The sequence below is a fragment of the Danio rerio genome, chromosome 21 (assembly GCF_049306965.1).
Source record: "Danio rerio strain Tuebingen ecotype United States chromosome 21, GRCz12tu, whole genome shotgun sequence".
NCBI classification, from domain to species: Eukaryota; Metazoa; Chordata; class Actinopteri; order Cypriniformes; family Danionidae; genus Danio; species Danio rerio.
Genome location: NC_133196.1, coordinates 32,386,034 through 32,407,500, shown reverse-complemented (window position 1 = coordinate 32,407,500; position 21,467 = coordinate 32,386,034). Strand labels below are relative to the sequence as shown.

Here is a 21,467-nt window from a genome sequence, read left to right as displayed (position 1 = left end):
GAACAGTCTGTATAGGCTGGAGTATTATTAAATTTGTGTGTCTCATATACTGTATTTTGCCACTTTGCTATCTTTAGACAGACATCTTTCCTCTTCATTAACTATATAAGTGCACCTGCAGATCAAAATTCTGACATTTTAAACAACCATTTAAGTAGAGGTGTCACCACTGTAGGGCTTATTTTTATGTGGTGTGTCTTATTGTCTTGCCATCTACATCAGCAATCCACCCAGAACTACTATTATTTGTGCAGTTTACTTTTTTTCTTAAGATTTTTTCAGTTCTTCTTTAACTTAAAGTCTTCGTTTACCCAATTGGTGAACTTCAGTACACTGTCTTTAGGTGTTTTTTTTTCATTATATTATATTTTTTCATGGTATTGTGCATTATACCATTTTCAATGATTGTTGCCTTGCTCTCAAATATACCCCTGTCATTTGTCTGTTATTTTCTTTATATGAGCATAATTTCCATCAATACTTCAAGCATTGATGACCTTCTTAATACATTTTCTGTTCTGATCTCAAGTCTGGGCAAACAACTGAGAAAACATCAATCAGACGCCGCATTTTATGTCATTATGTAGACTTTCAAAGTATTTTACAGTATTTGAAAAATACAAAATACAAGACACTAAAGTATTTTGATACAAAATATAAAACCATTTTCATAAAGCCAATGAAATACAGATTACAATTTTGTATGTAAAATACTGCCCATCTCTGACAGGGAGAACATGCAAACTTCACACAGAAACACCAACTGACACAGCCGAGGCTCAAACCAGTAATCTTCCTGCTGTGAGGCGACAGTACTACCCACTGCAGCACAGTGTTGCCCATTTTTTCAATATTTAAAAAAATATATATATAATTCAAATATGAACTTGTATTTCAGATACTTTACAGATTTACACATTTCATATGGCTTAATAGCAAATCATATTTACAGTAATTTGCATAAATCATGCACAAAGTAAATATATTTCCATTATTCTGTTATTCTGTGTGATATATGTGTCCTATAAGATGTGGCCATGTGTATTATTGGTGTTTTTAGGCTGCTAAATACTTTAATGTATCACCACAATGGAGTGAAAATCCTTTTACTAGCGTTCTAGTCATGCCAATTGCTTTCATATAAGATCCAACTAAATGTGTCACTGCATTATTTTTAAAAAAAGAATTAATGAAATGATGTCTTTATAACGAGTTATCATTATCTGAAAATGATTATATATATATATATATATATATATATATATATATATATATATATATATATAATTAAATGATATATCTTGATATTTATTTGTAATTATATAATTTTTTTAATTTGGTAACACTTTACAATAACAGTACATTGATAATGATGTATTAATATGTAAACTAAACATTACTTTAGTATAAATTCATGATGGCGACGTGGTGGCGCAGTAGTGCTGTTGAATCACAGCAAGAAGGTCGCTGGTTTGAGCCTCGGCTGGGTCAGTTGGTATTTCTGTGTGGAGTTCTGTGTGCATGTTCTCCCCGCGTTCGCTTGGGTTTCCTCCGGGTGCTTTGGTTTCCCCCACAGTCCAAACACATGCGATACAGTTAAATTAGGCTAAATTGTTTGTAGTGTATGAGTGTCAATGAGTGTGAATGGATGTTTCCCAGAGATGGATTGCAGCTGGAAGGGCATCTGCTGCATAGAACATATGCTAGATAAGTTGGCGGTTCATTCTACTGTGGCGAACACAGATTAATAAAGGGAGTTAGCCGAATAGAAAACGAATGAATGATTTTATGATAAGCTAATGCATGCAGTAATCATGAACTAACGTAAACTACAACATGAGTCACATGAGTTCATGTGTGAATAACAGCTACCTTAATTACTTGTTAGTACATGCTGTTGATTAATGTATTAATTCACATTTAAGTTTAAGCTAAAAGTAATTAACGTGAACTCATAAGTTGTTAATGTATAATTATGTCATGACTTGGAGGGGCACATTACTGTTAACTTATCCTTAACTACTCATGAATTCCTGTTCATGTTGATGCTGCCAGAACACTTTTCTATTGTTTTTCAGTGTAACATACTAGATGGACGTGCATAAGGAGTTCATGAGTAGTTAAGAATGGATTAATGATGATGTGACCCTCCAAGTAAAGTCACAATATAATTACACATTAAGATATCATGAGTTCATGATGGTTAAATTAGGCATAAACATGTACTAACAATTAAGGTAGCCGTTATTCACACATGAACTCGTGACTCATGCTGTAGTTAAAGTTAATTCATGATTGGCATGCATTAACTCATCAGTCATAATAAAGTAATGTTTAGTTTACATATTAATACATCATTATTCATGTAAAGTGTTACCCATGATGAACAAGACATTAAGCAGCAGCAAAACTCTGTTGCTTTGTATTTTGCTGCTTTCGGTTTGTATTTCTTAACGCACTTCCGCGTTCGTTACTCTCTCGTCATGATCTTGGATGATGAGGTAAGGTCACTGTAAGCTCAGCGTAGTGCTTCGGTCACTGCATCATGAATAATTCAAGTAAAACGTAGCTGTGGTGTCACGATGATTGTGTCTGTCGTAGCAGCTTGTAATCCTTCTCGTGAATATTAATGTGGTGATGCGCTCAATCGTTTCGTTACACAATGGCTACGTTGAGCCTACGTCATCTGCTCCACTTCCTTTAAAAGGAGCTCAACATATTTTGCAGCGAGGAATAAACTTATAAACCGTCCTTTTTAATACGAGCTCTGTTAAACCGTCATGAAATGCCCGCTATCCATACTGTTCTCTCATCATAACTTTTTAGCTCCGAAAAAACGATTTCTTGTCAAAATAAAAGTCCCCCATAAACAATAGAAATAAAATGATCCTTCAGCATAAAGAAATGTAAGATAACGCTTATTTACGTCTGTTACAGTGTTAATTAATACGTAGGTTAACAAATTAGTGCTTACAAGAACCATTAATGAACAAATGTAACATTATAATGCTGGAGTTCAGACTATAATAAGGTTTATAATTACACTAACAAATGCTTTGTTAATGGTAAATCATATTAATAAATGGTTAACAAACATGAAAAACATGTAAGTTGAAGCTGGGAATTCCACATACTCTAAAACCTGCATGTTATTCATGCTTGTTCATTAAAAAGGCATCTATTTCAGACAGATTCCTCTGGCATCCACAGTTCCTCCTGATGGATGTGGTTCTTATTCTTCTTTTTCATTTGGTGGTTTACTCTGGATACCGTGGGTCTTGATCATCTCAAACAAACACGTTCTGTCTTGGTCACAGATGCGCCAGCGAGACGCGCATAGTCCATAAACAAACCTTTTATAAAAACATAATTTATCCAGGCCTTTTATATATTTATATTTTATATAAAACTATAAATATACATTTTAATGAAATTTTAAGAACATTATATGCAAAAAAAAATAAAAAATCTATAGGGTAGGTTACAGGCTAAATAAATGCACCCCGTCAGCTGAACATCACTCTGGTCAACGTACGCCCTTCTGTTTAATGCTTCATAAAGAAAGATGACAGACACAATCTCAATAAACACTTGATGTTTGCTGTCAACTAGGCTAGGTAATTAAGGGCATTTGTTATAACATTTATAGGATCTGTTGTTGTCAAATAAGTTTCCTTATAATATTTTTGTTGAAAATCTGTTGTAACCCATGTTTCTGGCTGTTTACAAACCAGTCTCTCCAACGTGGGTATCATAATTAAACGTAGGTTACCAGGGTGATAATTCATTTCTTTGTCTTTAATCTGGAGCATCAACATAACATTCACAAACAGCATTACTACAGCATTGCATCTGCCGAACTTTTCTCCACTTCCTTTTTTTCCCTCTCTCCTACTTTCCGGTGCACCTCCCTTAAAGGAGCCAGAGTACATCAATAACTTTCACAACTAACAGCTATTAAACTTTGCACCAAACATTTTTTAAAGTAAATAAAAAATCTTTCTAAGTAGATTCAATACCATTTTTACATTTAAGTATTATTTGTTCATTTATTTTCTTGTCGGCTTAGTCCCTTTATTAATCCGGGGTCGCCACAGCAGAATGAACCGCCAACTTATCCAGCAAGTTTTTATGCAGCGGATGCCCTTCCAGCCACAACCCATCATTGGGAAACATCCACACACACATTCACACACACACTCATACACTACGGACAATTTAGCCTACCCAATTCACCTGTACCGCATGTGTTTGGAGTGTGGGGGAAACCAGAGCACCCGGAGGAAACCCACGCGAAGGCAGGGAGAACATGCAAACTCCACACAGAAACACCAACTGAGCCGAGGTTCGAACCAGCAACCTTGCTGTGAGGCGACAGCACTACCTACTGCGCCACTGCCTCGCCCAGTATTAATTAACAAATTATCAATTAAAATAATGAGCAAAATGTAAGGTTACACTGGAGTGTGCCTCATCACCAGTAAAATAACCAGCCTTTGTATTTAATGTATATATTTTCTTCCAATTTATCGCATCCAAACTAAATTGTGGCCAGTTTTACTTATTATACTGTGCTTTGACTGGCTATGTAGTTCAAAAGCAAAATTGTAAGATATAGTATTGAAAAAATATAATTCACTATGCAAAACCCTGGCCCTGCAGTTATCTCTCTCTGAAAAAAAAATCTTATAGCCTATAGCCTACTCGTTTCAGTTTAGGCTATGGGACAACATTTTTTTTATACTTACACTATTTTATAAAAAACTATCATTTAATCTTATTATAAATTAGCTTATATATATTTATTTATTTGTTAAAAGTGACACGATTCTCCCCAGCTGTTCTTTTTAGGCTTACAGGACCTTGTCACAACAATGAACAGAATAACAACAACCTGCTAATAATAATAATAATAATAAAATATTATTATTATTATGGTAATTTTTGATTACCTGCTATAAGCAAAACCTTAAAATAGGTGTCATTATGTCCCAGTTTGCATATCTCTTACTGGCTGTTATAAAATTAAGTAAATGCACGAGATGAGCCGCAATTCTGTTTCCCTCTAACATACAAACTTTTATTTTATATATGAAAGACAATTGCAGCACACCTTGAGTGCATGCATTTTTTTTTTTTTTTTTTTTATAACTGCCAGAAACCATTTTGAGGTTGTGCCTATAGGCAGTTGGTCAAATAATAACAATAAGGCTATTAATAAAGCCAGTTATTCTGTTCATGGCTGTGACAACATCCTGAAAGCCTAAAAAGAAAAGCTGGTGGGAATTGTGTTGGTTTTAACAAATGAATAAATTAATAAGCTAATTTATAATATGCTTAAACCATCTTTTTTTTTTTTATTAGCCACACTTTATTCTGTGTGTGTGGTTGCTATGACCCAGATGTGTAGCCAATGAAATAAATTTGCTTAAACATTAAAATGTAAGGTTTAGAAAATTAAAGTATAGAAAATAAAATTCCCAGGGAGAGACAGTACTGTTACTGCAGACCAGGGTTTCGTTGCATTGTAAATTATATTTTTCCACACTATAGGCTATGCAGTGCAACAACTAACAATTTTTCTTTTGAAATAAATAGCCAGTCAAAGCATGGCACATTCCAGTATTATGATATTAGCTTATAATAATAATTGTCAGGAATCCTTCTGGACAATCAGATTCATTCACTGCACCTGCACAGCCCCAATCACCAGACCAATCACCTTCTCCTGTTGCTCATCATCGCTCACACTACATAACCCTGTAAGCCTGGAACACTCACTCATTTATGGTCTGATTTATTTGTTATTACCCAGACTCATTTCTCTACAGTGTGACAGCAATTACCTGATAATGTAGCCTGCCTGCCTGCTCACCAGTTTGTTATCCTGTCTGTTATCTTGTCCTGTGAATCCTGTACGGTGTTTACCTCCACTGGCATCATCTTGTTTCAGTTACAACCCGAAGTTAAGTTCTGTTTGTTTGTTTTCTTTTTGTTGGTATTGATGATATTTCTTTTCTGAACAACCTCAAAATTGTTTAAAGTATCATTAAATATCCATTCTCTGTTAATCTGCCTTTGTCTTCTCTCTGATCCATAATAATAATAATAATAATAATAATAGTAGTAGTAGTAGTAGTAGTAGTAGTAGTTTTTATTATAGTTATTCATAATAATATTAGACATTTGTTTGGACGTGCTCTTTTCAAGCAGCATTTTTTTTTTCATTCTGCAGGCTGTTCGCTCTGGCAGTTGGTCAAATATTTGTTAGCTAGCCTATCATTAAAAAGCAGAGTTATTCTGCAGTCAGGTTATGTGCTCCATCAGGCACAATCTTAATAGTATCTTGTAGTGTGCTATGCCACAGTTTTCTTTGTCTTGTAGTGTGTGCACGTTTAAGGTTTGTGTGCACTGTAACCAGATTTCATTATCGGTTGGGATTTTAAAACTCCTGCAGCAAGTTAGGAGAAAATGAAAGCACATTAGAATGAGGAAAAATCAGATGCTTATGACAATCTTTAACATAATGACAAATTAAAAATGTAGCAAACAAATGACAGGGGTTTGTGACCCAATTACAGTGGAGCATTAAAGAAACCCTCATTTCCCACAGAACAAAAAAAATCATCTATTCATGGGCAGGAACAAAAATATACACTTGTATCTTTCTTGGAAAATATATCTTTTTAAAACTCATTTGATATAATTTGTATCTTTATTTTAATGAATTTTTTGTTGGTCTGTTATCTACAAAATGAGCAAGAAGAAAGAATAGCATGAAGTGCACAAGTCAGCTATATGCTTGAACACAATCTTTCATATTATGTGCAATATTTACATTTCTAGAGAAGCCCGTTTTAAACTGTTTTGATTATTACTGACATTTATCATTCATTGCGCTGGTCACTTTAAATGAGCCAGGGCAGGCTTTACAAGCTCTTTGCAGCACTGACCTTGTTCCCAGATCACTTCGGAAGAACGAACTTGGTTGGATGAATGATAGAAGAAACTCATTGTGAGAAAGAAGATGCTCTGTGCATGCCTAACCACAATTTTTTTTTTTTTTTTTTGAGAGTCGCCGAATTGTGCCAGCCTGTTAAGATGAAAAATTGCTTACAGCACCTTTAATATTTTAAAGAAAGTATTGAAGTTTGCATAAGTAACAATTGATCGACCCATATCACTTATATAAACTATAAGAAATAAGACTTATGACTCCAGAAGAATTTTGGTTTTATTGGATACTGTGGCATAATACTGTGAAAATGTCCTTGGTTAGTTAAAGATAATGTGGGAAATATTATTTTAAATTCACTTCATATTGAATTGACCTAAACTGCATGTGTTACCCACTACATTGCAAAGTTACTTGACAAAATTACCATGGACCATTTGAGTTTAAGTTCTTGCATGCAGTTTTCATAAACAAGCTAATGAATGAAAAAAATGACATTCAGTTAAAGATTCAATAACTCTTTTAAAAAGAAAAAAAAAGTTTGATTAGATTAATCATCTTTAGACAATTAAGTTACACATTTAGATGGTGATTTGTCGCCATCTATTGTCGTTATGTCATTTCTACAGATTTTAGTCATATTTTGAGTTAATAAATCATTATTTCGACTTTTTGTCTTGTAATTTTGATTTAGTATATCATAACTTTGGCTGTTCTTACCAGGCAGAAAAGAGCTTACAGTTTTATCAAAACTTGTCAATTATTTATTGTCAATTGTTTGCACACAAGAGTGTTTTGTCTTGGTGATTTTATAGCTTCCAGTACAGAGACCAAAAGTATATAGTGTAAAGTTTTGCAAACAATAAATGTATAAAAAGTTAAAAAAAAAAAAAAACTCTTAAGTGCCATCTAGAAATCACCAAATCAGACACAAGAAGACTGCAGTGGACTGTCAGGACAGCGGAGAGGATTATTGCTTTGCACCTGCCCAACCTCCAGATCTCTACACATCTTTATCTCTATAGATCTTTTTTATTAGATTAGTTGCTACTTGTTTTTAGTCATACATATACACAACCCTTACTGTATATGATTTTGTAACCAATGTTTTATTATTTACTTTATCCACTTATGTCATTCTGTGTTCTTGTGTTGATTTGTATATACTGTATGTTTGTGTTCCTGAAAAAAAAGTGTGTTTGCACACACTTGTCAAATTAATCTCATTCTGATTTCTCTGCACACATATTTCAAAGAAATCACAGCAGCTGAATAACAAACATTAATATTTTACATTATTATGCCATCAAACATAACATTACAGAAGATGTCTGGCCTTTTAAAATGCTAAATATCTGCTACAGATCATTGACTGCAAAGCATTTATTGTGATTTAAGTGAAATTACTTTACACATATTATAATAAGTAGGTTAATTGGAGAAATGAGTAAATGATAGCACTTTAAAAATGAGACTAGTTAAAAAAAACCGTGTTAACACGTAAATTGCGTGTTAACACGTAAATGACGTGTTAACACGTACCAACGTGTTAACGCGTAAATGACGTGTTAACGCGTAAATTACGTGTTAACACGCAATTACGCGTTAACACGTTTGTTGCAGACGTTTTGGCCCCAACGGCCTTCCATAAGGCTTGCGGCACAATTGGTTGAAATCAAGTCAACTTTATGGTAATGAGCAATGACGCGGTTCGGCGGCAAGCAATCAGAATGTAGAAATTCACCGATTGAGAAGAGTCCAGAAAACAATCTGTGAACTTTGGTTCCGACCACACTTGTTCCCAAGGGTTTGATTATTACGCCAGATTTCCAATTATTTCCAATGTTTTTCTTACAGGTACATACATTAAAAAAAGTTACTGGCGAGTTTCTGATGTGCATCGATGATATATATATATATATATATATATATATATATATATATATATATATATATATATATATATATATATATATATATATATATATATATATATTTATTTATTTATTTTTCTTTAAAAAAGCGAGAATCTCATGCGACAAGACAGAACAGTATTGCTGCTTCAGGATATTTCAGACATATGGACACGTTTAAAAATTAAGTGAAGCAAAGCCACACCACATACCAAGGTTATTATAGTTAACGAAAACTAACGAAAAATTGAAAACTAAAATGTGAAATAATTGTCGTTAACTGAAATAAAAATAAAAACGAGAGTTTAACTAACTGAAACTAACTAGAATTATAGCAAAAACCTTCTTCATTTTCGTATTCGTAAATGTATCTAATAAATAATCTTACTGTAAGCATTTTAGAAGTAAATATAATCCGCGCTGCAGGTATTTGTGTTTGACCCTTTCGCACCTCAGAGTCTCCTTCCGCCATTGGGCAGATCGAGCCGGTTCTCCTCGAGTCATCTTCTCTGTTGCTCCCGCAACAAAAACAAGTGGACATGACAGCAGCACGGTGATAGCATTAAATACAGAGACTTAAAACTATTACTTTAACACATTTGTGCCCAATAATGGGTTTCATTTCTGTAGCGCAATCGCGAACGAATCTTTGTAACCGGATCTTCTAAGTGAACCGGTTGAACAAGTTCACCAAATCGAACTGAATCATTTGAAACGATTCGCGTCTCCAGTAAGCATTCACCCACTTCTTACGTAATGACAAGCCTAATACCCCCTCTGACTCTTAGATAATCCAATATATACTCTCAAGCAGTTATTAGAACAGTAACGTTACATTGAGAGTTGGTGAACCGATAATACTGCGCATGCGTGATTCAGTGAACCAAACACAAACGGTACAGCCTGCTGTATGACTGAACTGAACTTAAAACAACTGCAGCGCGGATAAACCGAGGGCTTAAATGAAAGGATCTGGAGAAAAAACGTAAGTTTATTTCATAACAGACAATCGTGATGAAATTTAAATAAGTGAAGCATGATTCTGTTCGGGTTTACAGTTAGTAAAACTTTACTGTAAGACATTTTTCAGATCATGATGATGTTTTAACTGACTGAAATTACTATTGCCGACTAACTTACATAATGTTGAGCCCTAACATCTGCGTTAGAAATCTGAATTTCCCATCACCAGGCCCGGATTAATAAATCAGAGGCCCCTGGGCACAATGTCTTGTAGGCCCCCTATAACCGCACCCCATAGTTTAATTAAAAATAATATAGATATAATATTTGTTAAATAAAATTAATCTATAATGTATTGCCCACATTTTTTTTTAAATAGATGATATACAGTACATATATTTGTAGTCTACAGAGATTTAACTTATTTTTAAAGCATTTAAGCACACTTTAAAATTTTCTTTTAATACAACTAAGGGAAGTTAATAGATTTTAATATACTTGTTCAAGTTCACTGAAGCAGCACTAAAATTTATATTTAAGGGTATTTTTAATGTATAACTTCTACAAACTTGTAATGCATATGATTTAGATAACACCTCTCCAATCCAGTTCTAGGAATCTGAGTCCTCCATAATACACACACTTATTATTATTCCTACTTGTCTTCCTCGTGAAGGAGAGTATGTGCCCATAATGCCCATTGGTTAATCCGGCCCTGCCCATCACTACGTCTAACCTCACAAGCAGCCTTGCACACATATTGTATTTAGGGCTGCTTTCTTGTGGGCTGTTGTATTTGAATTTGAGGATGGTTAGATGGTTGTGGTAGATGATAGTGTTCATGTGTCCTCTGAATACATGTTTCAAAAAATGTATGACTGCGTTTTTAATTATAAAATATTTATCCTGTTGATTTTCAATCTTGTTCCTAACAAGTATCCTCATTTAGAAAAAAACCTAAAACTAATACTGAAACTAATAAAAACTAAACTAAAACTAAGACATTTTAAAATATAGAAACTAATAAAAAATAGGAAATCTGCCTCTAAAATTAATAAAAACTAACTGAATTTGAAAACAAAAAGGCAAAACGAAATAGAAACTAAAACTAAAGAAAAATCCAAAACTATTATAACCTTGCCACATACAACTTGATCTTCCATTGTTTATTGAATTTGATGAAAAGTGTGCAACATCTTCACGCTAGAAAGCATGTTTTATGTGGTAATGTAACTGATATGATATGATATGCTGCAACGGCGACCTTTGACGTTTTCACCACCTTCGGTGTGAATGCACAGTTATAGGAATGAATGTGATGTTCAATATGAGAAAGGTAAGAATGATCACTATGGCCATTACAGTAGTTTCAGTGTTAAGGACATTTTGTGTTCAAATATTCATTTATTCATTCATTTCGGCTTAGTCCCTTTATTAATCTGGGGTCGCCACAGCGGAATGAACCGCCTGTACAAATATTTGATAATGCTAATTAAATTTTTTCTCTCTCTTAGTTCCTCTCTGTTCAAAGCTCCATGGGCTCGAGTGATGGTGTATGGATTCAGTCATAAAGTGCAGCGTAATGGCCAGCTGAACCTGATGGGGGCCGTGTGTTTCCCGCTGGACGCCTCTCCGTCTAACACCGGCCTCACTTCTCCACCCACAGCCAACCAGTATCCTAGCATCATCATCCCCACCGACAAAGTGCACAACAAATTGGGCACGTCACAATCTCTTACATACAGTGGGGGAAAGAAGTATTGAACACGTCACCATTTTTCTCAGTAATCATATTTCTAACGGTGCTGGAGACTTGAAATGTTCACTGCATGTCGGTAACAACTAAAGAAATCCATATATACAAAGAAAATAAAACCAATTCCTTTATTCATTAAATGATGTGCAATAAAATGAAATAATGCAGGGAAAAATAATCGAACACATGAAAAAATGGGGTGTAGAAAGACTTGGAAAGCCCAGACAGCAGCTGAAATCTCTCAGTAGTTCTTTAGCAACCTTCTGCCCTTCCTCAGTGTAAATGAACATGAGCTGCTTCAGTCCAACATCTACATTAACAGGAGGATAAAGATGAAACCAGGGTGGACATTTCAGCAAGACAGTGATCCAAAACACAGCCAAGGAGACTCTCAAATGCTTTCAGAGAAAGACAATCAAGCTGTAGAATGGCCCAGCCAATCACCTGAACTGAATTCAATAGGAAACACTAAATAAAGCTCAGATATAATACACGAGACCCACAGAAGCATCAAGATTTTGAATCTCTGTTGAAGTCTATGAGAAACTCACACTTGAGCAACGCATGAGGCTTCAGTCTCCATGTGAGAGGCGTCTTTAAGCTGCGATCACCAAAAAATCCTTTTATATAAAGTATTAAATACGTTGGGAGAGGCAGTCACAGCAAGAAGGTCGCTGGGTCGCTGTTTCGAACCTCGGCTCAGTTGGCGTTTCTGTATGGAGTTTGCATGTTCTAAATGCAAACTTGCTAAATAAGTTGGCGGTTCATTCCGCTGTGGCGACCCCGGATTAATAAAGGGACTAAGCTGACAAGAAAATGAATGAATTAAATACGTTTCAACAGTTCAGTACTTTCTCCTTGTGTCATTTCATTGTTATTACACAAAACTCATATTTTTTGGTTTTGTTTTATGTTTATGTTTGTATTGTTTGGGTTTTTAATAAAATCTGGTTCAATTCCATGTCAGCAGCTCTTATAGTAAAACATGACGTGTTTAATACTTATTTTCCCCACTGTACATTTATTTTATTTTAACAGTGATCTGCATTATTTTGCATTCTCTAAGTGAACAATCAGATTCATTAAGACCATTCCTGCTGACTTTAGCTCATATCTATATTTCTGTCCACAGCCGTGTGTCCCCCCCTCCTGGAGCAGTGCTGGTGTTGCACTCGTTGCTTTTTGAGTGTCCATTGGCGATGGCCTTCGCTGAACAGCAGCTAACCTACAGTGTAGGAGAAACCATAGAGCGCTCTGAGGATGAGCTGGACACGGTGCCCACTTCTGTACTCATTCAGGTCGTGGAGCTGCTAGGTGAGTTATGCTTATTTACTTTGCTCTGAGTTTATACAACCAGGGGTGTATAAACTCAATCCTAGATGGCCGGTGTCCTGCAGAGTTTAGCTCCAACCCCAATTAGACACACCTAAACCAGTTAATCACGCTCTAACTAGCATTCTAGAAACTTCCTGGCAGGTGTGTTGAAGCAAGTTGGAGCTAAACCCTAGACATTATATGTTGCATTCAACACATTGCTGTTTTGTTTGTTTCTACAGTTTGTTTTCCTTTTTATTAAGTCTTGAAGTGTCTTAAATGTGCTTTTATAGTGTTGTCACGATACTGGAATTCGGTACCAATCGATACTGAAGTTTTAAAAACAACCCAGGCTCATTCTGAAAGCGTAGTCCCATGGACGTTTTTGGAGACCGCAAAATACATCCCGGGAGGTACTTATTCATGCATTTTTGGTGTTCGCAAATCCACAAGAGGCCGCTGTGTACGCTTTTTTAGATCTACAATTTCTTGAGTAAGTTCTCCCGCTAGTGCCGTTTGCGCCCGCTGTCCACGAGTAAACCCACTGGAAGCCGCTTTCGACCGACCCACCCTCCTTCTTCCCTAAACCCAACCAATTTTATCGATTGAACCGCCCACTCACTTCCCTAAACCCAACCAATGATTTTCAAAAGCTGTCCAGAAAAAGAAAAGCCCTCGTCTGATTTTTACCATGTTTTTGGATTTTACCACATTCTCACCCTGTTATTCACTCCTTCATTTTATTTTTTGGATTCTGTTTTTGTCTTACCTGATTTCTGGAACCGCTCCTCCCTGGACTCGAATCCCACCGTCCTTGTCCTCGTCTGGCGTCTCAAGTCCGTTGATGTACACGACGAGTTAACTGGACAAACTGGTTGCGGTGGGAAAGCCTTCCACAGTTAGCGTTCGTTTAAAAAAAATTTAATGCAGCCATACCATACGTACCTCCGGCTACATAATTCGCGGTCTCCAGAAACGTCCATGGGACTATGTTTTCAGAACGAGCCTGTGATGCTGTTTAAAAACCTCCATTTCACGCTAACATTTGAGCGCCATTGAGCGCTTTCTTAAACAGCGCTGATTTGCCATTGTGTTCACATGCTCAACAGAAATGACTGCAATTGGCCGTGAAGGTCGTTGGTTTATCGAACTCACTGCTATTTACTGAGTGTAACCACATATAAAGGAACACTGTTTTAAAGTCACATCCATCAGCTGATTTGGATATAAGCTGACATATGAGTGATCCGCTGATGAATCACGGCTTTAAAACGCTCCAGTGTAACACAGATATCATATACAGTTATTTTAAACACTTTCTATGGTGCGTTATGAAAATTCAAAGGGTTTTCTATAAAATGATACTACATTTTTGCATTTACACCTCTGCGTGTGGATTTTGGAAGCTTTTAAATTTGGGTAGGCAAAATCCAGGTGGAAATCCCAAAATAGCACTGGGTTTTAGGAGGCTAATGAAATCTTATTGCTAAGTGTGACCGATTAAATATTTAAAGGTGCAGTATGTAGTTTTTACCACTAGAGGGCATGTATTCACAACAAACAAAGGTGTAGTCTGATGACTGTGTGACGGGTGCTTTCACACCTAGACTTTTGTTTCGGAACATGTCTCGTTTGCCCAGTTAGGGTGGTTTGTTTGGCATATGTGAATCCAGCAGTCGCGCTCGGATCCGTGCCAAAACAATCGGTCTGAGATTGCCTGAATGAGGTGGTCTCGACTTGATTTAAATGAACTCTGGAGCGGATCCATTGTAGTAAGAAAGCGATACGATCCGAGCCCGGCTATATCACAGTGTTTTATGGATATGTAATAGGCATACGGCTATATAAAGACAGAATTATGAGTAGGGCGGGAGGTCATTCCAGACATCGCAAGTCTCCCGAAAGTCTCCCGCAAATGCACAGTGGACCCTCCCAGTCCACAAACACGTTGCGCACCCTTCTCAACCCTCCCCACCGAATCCCTCCTCGCTCCTTACGCCTGTTTCACACCGCAAGCGTCAGCGGCGTGTGAGCAGCGCGTATGTCGAGCAGTAGCAGCACGCAGGCGTTTGCCTTTCACACCAGCTGCGTCTGCAGCGCGCAGCTCTTCGGCAGCTGCTGCAGAGATCAACCTATCTCTGTCTATTCTATCTAGTTACCCTTGTCTCTCTATATACAAATACACTTTTTAAACTTTTCATCTGCACCAAAGCCCCCCCTATACTGTTTCTTTAACCTGCAAATGTTTATTTTACAAATTTTCTAGATCAAATAGTACTGTATGCTTCTCAAGCTAACTTATATGAGAAGTGTCTAGTCAGAGGACAATCGCCTGTAATATCGTGTCATTTGTTTTTTGATTATCAGGTTGCTGTAGACCTAGTTATAATCATATTTATACAATATAGTTATAATGATATTTATACATGATCAAACTAGTGTTACTTTCTCCGCTTCAGTGATGTCCAGCGGCAGAATAACAGCTCGTTAATTCATGCTCGTGCAGATGATGAGACGGACAAAAGTAACCAATACATGCCATTCTTTTACTTATTTTCGTGTTGTCAGATTCACAGTGCAAACAGTTCCCGGTAGGAATAACTCGAGTGAACATAAAACAAAGCCGATTAAAACTTTCTTCCTCTGCTCAGCTGCACAGAACACAGCGAGCTCACATAATCCAGCATGCGTGTCGAACTACACTACCCACAATACACTTCGCTATGGACTACAAATCCCGTAAATATTCTATTTCCCCTCTCCTACAACACTAGTGTGCAACTTAAGCAAAACTGATACTAAAATTGTTTTACATTTGGTTTTGTAGTTCGGGCCTAAATAAATGTGTGTTGCCGTTTTTAATCGTTTTAAGTTCATTTGAATGACTATATATAAACCATTTGACATTATTAACGCATTTATTGGGTAAAATTGCTACGTCAGTCAATGTGTTTTGGTCATTATCAGTGCACTGTCACTTTAATTGAGCGTGAGCAGCGCGTCAAAAATAGACCCAGCGCTGAAACTATCGCTGCACTGCTGCTTCTGCGACGCTCACGCCTCGCTCTGACGCGCTGCTGCTGCGTGCGGTATGAAAGCTCTAATCTGTTAACATGGACGCCGAAAACACACGCTCTGCTCACGCGCCGCTGACGCTTGCAGTGTCAAACAGGCGTTAGTCTTCATACACCTTGCGCGCATCCTGTCAAACACCACCAAACCCCCAGCCCCCCTGACAGCAGAGCAGGACTCTTCAAAATAAACCGTGAAACTCTGACCAATGTGAGGAGAGTTTACTCACACATGACTTGTTTTAGCTCTTTTGGTCTGTTTAGAAACTTTGCCGTGTGAAAGTGAACCGCACCAAGAACAAAGAGCAACAATGAAGCAATTTAATCCCTGTTTTCGGAACAAATGAATCTGTTCACAGGTGTGAAAGCACCCTGAGTGTGGAATCATGGGAGTTGTGGTCTTCATTATTCTACAGGACTTATGTTGATGAGTAAAGTTATTCAACACTATTAGTATTAACCATTCAGCACAGGAAAGCAGCAGAGCTTTTATTATGCCATAGTCCTACGCTTCTGGTTCTTTATCTTGTGATCACATGGAGAAGCAGCCCTTTTTTATCAGACTAAATACATGTTAAGCAGGTCGCACACCAGAAGCGCCACGCAGCGCCATGCATTTTAGAATTCAAGCATAAGTTTCTTTAGGATACACACACCGGCGCTGCAAGTCGGCGGCTGTCGGCGGCGCCCGGCCACCGCTCAGGATGCAGTTCCTTTTTCAGCCGCACCACAGAGCGCCATCTGATTAGTTTCATGTTAAATATCATTCTAATGTGCGTGTCTGGTGTGTGATACTTTAAACTGTCATGTTCGCGCCGTGTCGTGGCGCCGAGCGGCGCTTCTGGTGTGCGACCTGCTTTAGGCTTCTGTTATAATGCTGCTATGTGCAGTTGAATAAAACACACAACATATTAAAGCCTCGCTGCTGTTTCCCTGTTTTCTAGAAAACCAAAGCAGAAATGTGTGTGATGACATTAGCATGAACACACAGCACACATTACATCTATCTCAATGTCAATATTCTACAAAAATTTGTGTGGATAATGTATGTACATAAGACAGCAAAATATATAACACTGTCCGAGTGGTTTTTGCATATTTTAATGAAAAATCATACGTATTGTGCCTTTAAGTTCATACTAGCATTCCTTATCATATAAAAATGCAACTTTTCTTATGAAATGCTGTATATAATAGCAGTTTATGTGTGATTTTATCATGTACTGTAGATCATATGATAAATGTTGTTTCTCCAGAACTGTACTGAGTGAGAAAACAACCGTCCTCAAGCCAAAATCTCCAGAGAAGACCAAACCCGATGAAAAAGACCCTGAGAAATCTCCTGCCAAAAATCTTGAAGGTCATTAATTTTACTTTTCTGATTTCTGATTTTATGCGGAAATTATAAACACAAACCTCATATATGATCATCTAAACGTAAAATATGTTAAAGGGACAGTTAAATACTGAAAATTCCTCATCCGCCACTTGTTTAAAACCTGTTTGAGTTTCTTTTTTCTGTTCAGTCAGAATTATTAGCCCCCCTGTCTATTCTTTCCCCAATTTCTGTTTAACAGAGAGCAGATTTCTTCAACACATTTCTAAACATAATAGTTTTAATAACTCATTTCTAATAGCTGATCTATTTTATCTTTGCCATGATGACAGTAAATAATATGTGACTAGATATTTAACTAGGCAGGTTAGGGTAATTAGGCGAGTTATTGTATAACGATGGTTTGTTCTGTAGACTATAAAAAATATATAGCTTAAAAGTGCTAATAATATTGACCTTAAAATGGTGTTTAAGAAAATTAAAAACTGATTTTCACCTGATCCTTTGATAGTCCTCTTTGGTGTATCTCTTGAACCTGATTTGACAGTGCGTGACAGCAAGGTTCTTGCCTTTACCACAATTCTAGCCAGACGTGCCATACTTTTAAAATGGACACACTTCTTCCCCTACACATGACAAGTGGATACAGGACATTTTTTACTGTATCAGACTTGGAATGCTGAGATGCTCATTGCTCACTCTCTGGCTCACTAGATTCCTTTTATAAGATTTGGGATTCCTTTCTTGACTACATCAAAGGCCTGCCTATTACCCCTGGTGCTGGCAACCTGTAAAATTAACCATTTTATCAGAAAGTTTTAATTAATTTTATTATTATCATTTTTTGTATTTATTTAAATGCATTATTATTATTTTAATTATTATTATTTATCCCATCTGTATTCAGTTACTCTGATGTCATGTTCTAATGTATTTAATTTTCTTTTTTTGGTATTTATGTATTTATTGTTTTGTTGAGTTAATGAACGAGAGGTTAGGGGGTGGGATTAATAATGGACAATACATTACTGTTTACCTCTCAATATTTAATTTTTATTGTCATGCAAAAGACCAATAAAAAACTGAAATAACTAAAAAAAAAGCTTTTATTCTAGCCAAAATAAAAACAAATAAGACTTTCTCCAGAAGAACAAATATTATCAGACATACTGTGAAAATTTTTGAATATTTTTTCTTCTGGAGAAAGTCTTATTTGTTTTATTTCAGCTAGAATAAAAGCTGCTTTTAATTTTTTATTCATCATTTTAAGGTCAATATTATTAGCCCCTTTAAGCTTTATTTTTTTGATAGTCTACAGAACAAATCATCATTATACAATAACTTGCCTAATTACCCTAACCTGCCTAGTTAACCTAATTAACCCAGTTAAGCCTTTAAATGTCACTTTAAGCTGTATAGAAGTGTCTTAAAGAATATTTAGTCAAATATTATTTACTGTCATCATGGCAAAGATAAAATAAATTAGTAATTAGAAATGAGTTATTAAATCTGTCATGATTAGAAATGTGTTGAAATAATTTTCTCTCCGTTAAACAGAAATTGGTAAAAACAATAAACAGGGGGATTAATAATTCTGATATCAACTGTTTACACATACATACATACATACATACATTATTTCTAAGTATATACAGAAGATTAATAAGGGATATGGTGTGAGAGGTGAATTTAGGAATTTTACACCCGTGAATATTATTATTTTATCAACTCTATTCAGTCAAATATAAATCACTCTTGGTTTAGTTCTGTGACCGAATATCTTCAGTTAAGAAACTGTTTCGCACTCAATCCTTCATTAAATAAACTGAAGCAGCTGAGGAGACAAAGGTTTCTGCTAAAAGCTTCTGTAAACCAACAGAAACTGGTTATTTTTCAATAGATGTATATGTTAAACCTTTAAAAATACCAACACACACACAGAGAAAGTCAAATGTTTTCAGATTATTTTATTGGTTTGACAAATGTTACATATGTATCTCCAAAGCATTTGTGATGTTTACATTAAATAGGACATATATAAACAATTGACATAGTAGTGGTGGTTTTTCTAATAAATAATAATTAACAGCACATTAACAATCATCTGTAGGATTAAACAATAGTAATAAATAGTTTATCTAATAGTCAACAGATTAAGATTAATTTATAAACAATTTAGAATCCTGTTTGTGTGCGCACACACGCGCTCCCAGCTGATGGTTGCTTAGCAACGACAGTCATAGAATGTGTTCTATAGTAGTTCTATGTTAGAACAGCTCATCTCAGTTTGCCAGCATTCAGGACGGTGACTTGGTAAATCACACAGTTACTGTACGAATTGACAAATCTGTGATTGTGAAGGACTCGTTCGCTATGGATTCTTACTATAATCAGTCTTCAGACAACCCTCATCACGAGTGGTCATCGGTTGTTCTGACTTTGGACCCAGATGTGGACGAACAAGAACTGATTGAGTCAATGAAACAGTTCAGCCAAATCCACTCTTTGGATTTTTCTTTTGATGAAGACACTAATTGCAGACACATTTATGTGACTTTTGAGCATTCAGGACGGGACCAGCAACCAGATCCTGTGGTCCCCACGAGCCGCTTTATTGAGCTGAAGACACTGCTCGTGAGCAATCTGCACCCAATGGTCACCGAACAACAGCTTATTGAAAAGTTTGGTGCATTGGGGTCCATCTCGACTGTGCAAGTGTGCAGAAACAACATCATCTCTCCTGCTTATGCCTTTGTGACTTTCCATCATCGACGTGATGCAGTGCGAGCACAAAAAGCTCTGAACTTCACTGATTTACTGAATAAACCTCTGATCATCATGTGGGGCCCAGACAAGACAATTGAGGTGCTCTCAGATAATGACAGCAGCTCTCCAAGACAAACAGAGGAGAGAGAGACAGCTGGAGAAACAGAGGAGAGAAAGACCAGTGGAGAAACAGAGAGAGAGGCCGCTGGAGATACAGAGGAGAGAAAGACCAGTGGAGAAACAGAGAGAGAGGCCGCTGGAGATACAGGGGAAAGAGCGAACAGCGAGTCTTCATGGGGAAGAAGGATCTCCAACAATGTGAAAAGTGCTGTGAAAGCTGCGGTGAGCAGTCCAGCAGCCTGGGTCGGAGTCGGCATAGGTGTCTGTGCTGCTTATGCCTACTTCAGAAGCAGGAGCTAGTGTGGACACATTCTAAAAGGTAATTTCATCTCATTTAAGTGACATGACATCTGACTGAGCTTAGTAACACTTCTGGAACATGCTGTATGTCACACACACATATGTATATATAGAATTCTCTGTGGGTCAGAGGTCATGTTAATTCATACTCAAATTCAGCTTTATTTAGACGTCGACACTGATTTTCTTGACTCTGTTCTCTTCCAGACGAGAAGGCCTGCCTCACGATCTCCACTCATCATTCCCAGAGTGACCAATCACTGCTCCAGAAAGACCTTGATTTCCCCAGCAGGCCAAACACTTGCAATAAATGTGAATTGAATAAACTGTCTTGTGTGTGTCTCATTCAGCAGTAAAGCTCAGCCTTGTAATTTATATTCATCCAAGAGAAGCATAATAGCACTTTGTTCCAGACACAGAAGTAAACAATAGGATTTTCTTCACATCTATTGATGTGTTAGACAATAACTTATAGACCGTTTGAGAAGAAGGACTGCATCAAAGAACAATCAGTGGGTTTTAATAATGTCTGTACAGGAAGATATTCGGAAGAACGTTGGAAAAAAGCAGCTGTTGACTTCCATAATATTTTTCGTTCCTACTATTGTGGGATTTTTCTGTACCACTTTATTTTGATGGATAGATCATCTTTATTTTGAGTATTAGTAGACTGTCTGCTTAATATCTGCTGATTCTGCTCCTTCAACAGACATTTAACTGACTATAAGAAACTTTGCAAGTGCATGTCAACTTACCCTAACCCCAACCCAACAGTCTAATGAAAATTAGTTGGCATGTACTGTAGATGCAATGTAACTTAAATTCAACAAACTGACCATCAAAATAAAGTTTGGCTGTTTTTCTTTTACATTACAACATTCTTCAAAATATCTTCTTTTGTGTTCAACAGAAGAAAGAAATTCAAGGTTTGAGACCACTTGTGTGTGAGTGAATGATGAGTAAATGTTCATTT

The 21,467-nt window shown here is 36.5% G+C and overlaps 2 protein-coding genes across 10 annotated transcripts in view; both read left to right on the top strand.

Annotated features, from left to right (window-relative positions):
* Positions 1 to 21,467, top strand: part of LOC137487222 (uncharacterized) — a 51,276-nt gene that overhangs the window by 10,595 nt on the left and 19,214 nt on the right. For 4 of the 9 annotated variants that reach the window (XM_073936020.1, XM_073936019.1, XM_073936018.1 and 1 more), the window contains exons 1-4: positions 9,774 to 9,853; positions 11,346 to 11,551; positions 12,720 to 12,901; positions 17,229 to 17,332. Coding sequence is in view for 1 of the 9 variants with exons in the window: in XM_073936012.1 (XP_073792113.1) it covers positions 11,380 to 11,551 (172 nt within the window). In the remaining 8 variants the exon portion in view is untranslated. Of the gene's footprint in view, positions 1 to 9,773; positions 9,854 to 11,345; positions 11,552 to 12,719; positions 12,902 to 17,228; positions 17,333 to 21,467 lie in introns of those variants that run through there. The other 5 variants (XM_073936015.1, XM_073936014.1, XM_073936013.1 and 2 more) reach the window with 3 other exon arrangements.
* LOC101887118 (uncharacterized) lies at positions 19,585 to 20,820 on the top strand. The gene is made up of 2 exons (XM_009295535.5): positions 19,585 to 20,513; positions 20,702 to 20,820. The coding sequence occupies exon 1, from the start codon at positions 19,682 to 19,684 to the stop codon at positions 20,492 to 20,494; it is 813 nt and encodes a 270-aa protein (XP_009293810.2). The 5' UTR covers positions 19,585 to 19,681; the 3' UTR covers positions 20,495 to 20,513; positions 20,702 to 20,820.

Excerpts from the sequence above, each read along its gene's own strand:
- LOC101887118 (XM_009295535.5), top strand. The coding sequence starts at position 19,682 with ATGGATTCTTACTATAATCAGTCTTCAGACAACCCTCATCACGAGTGG.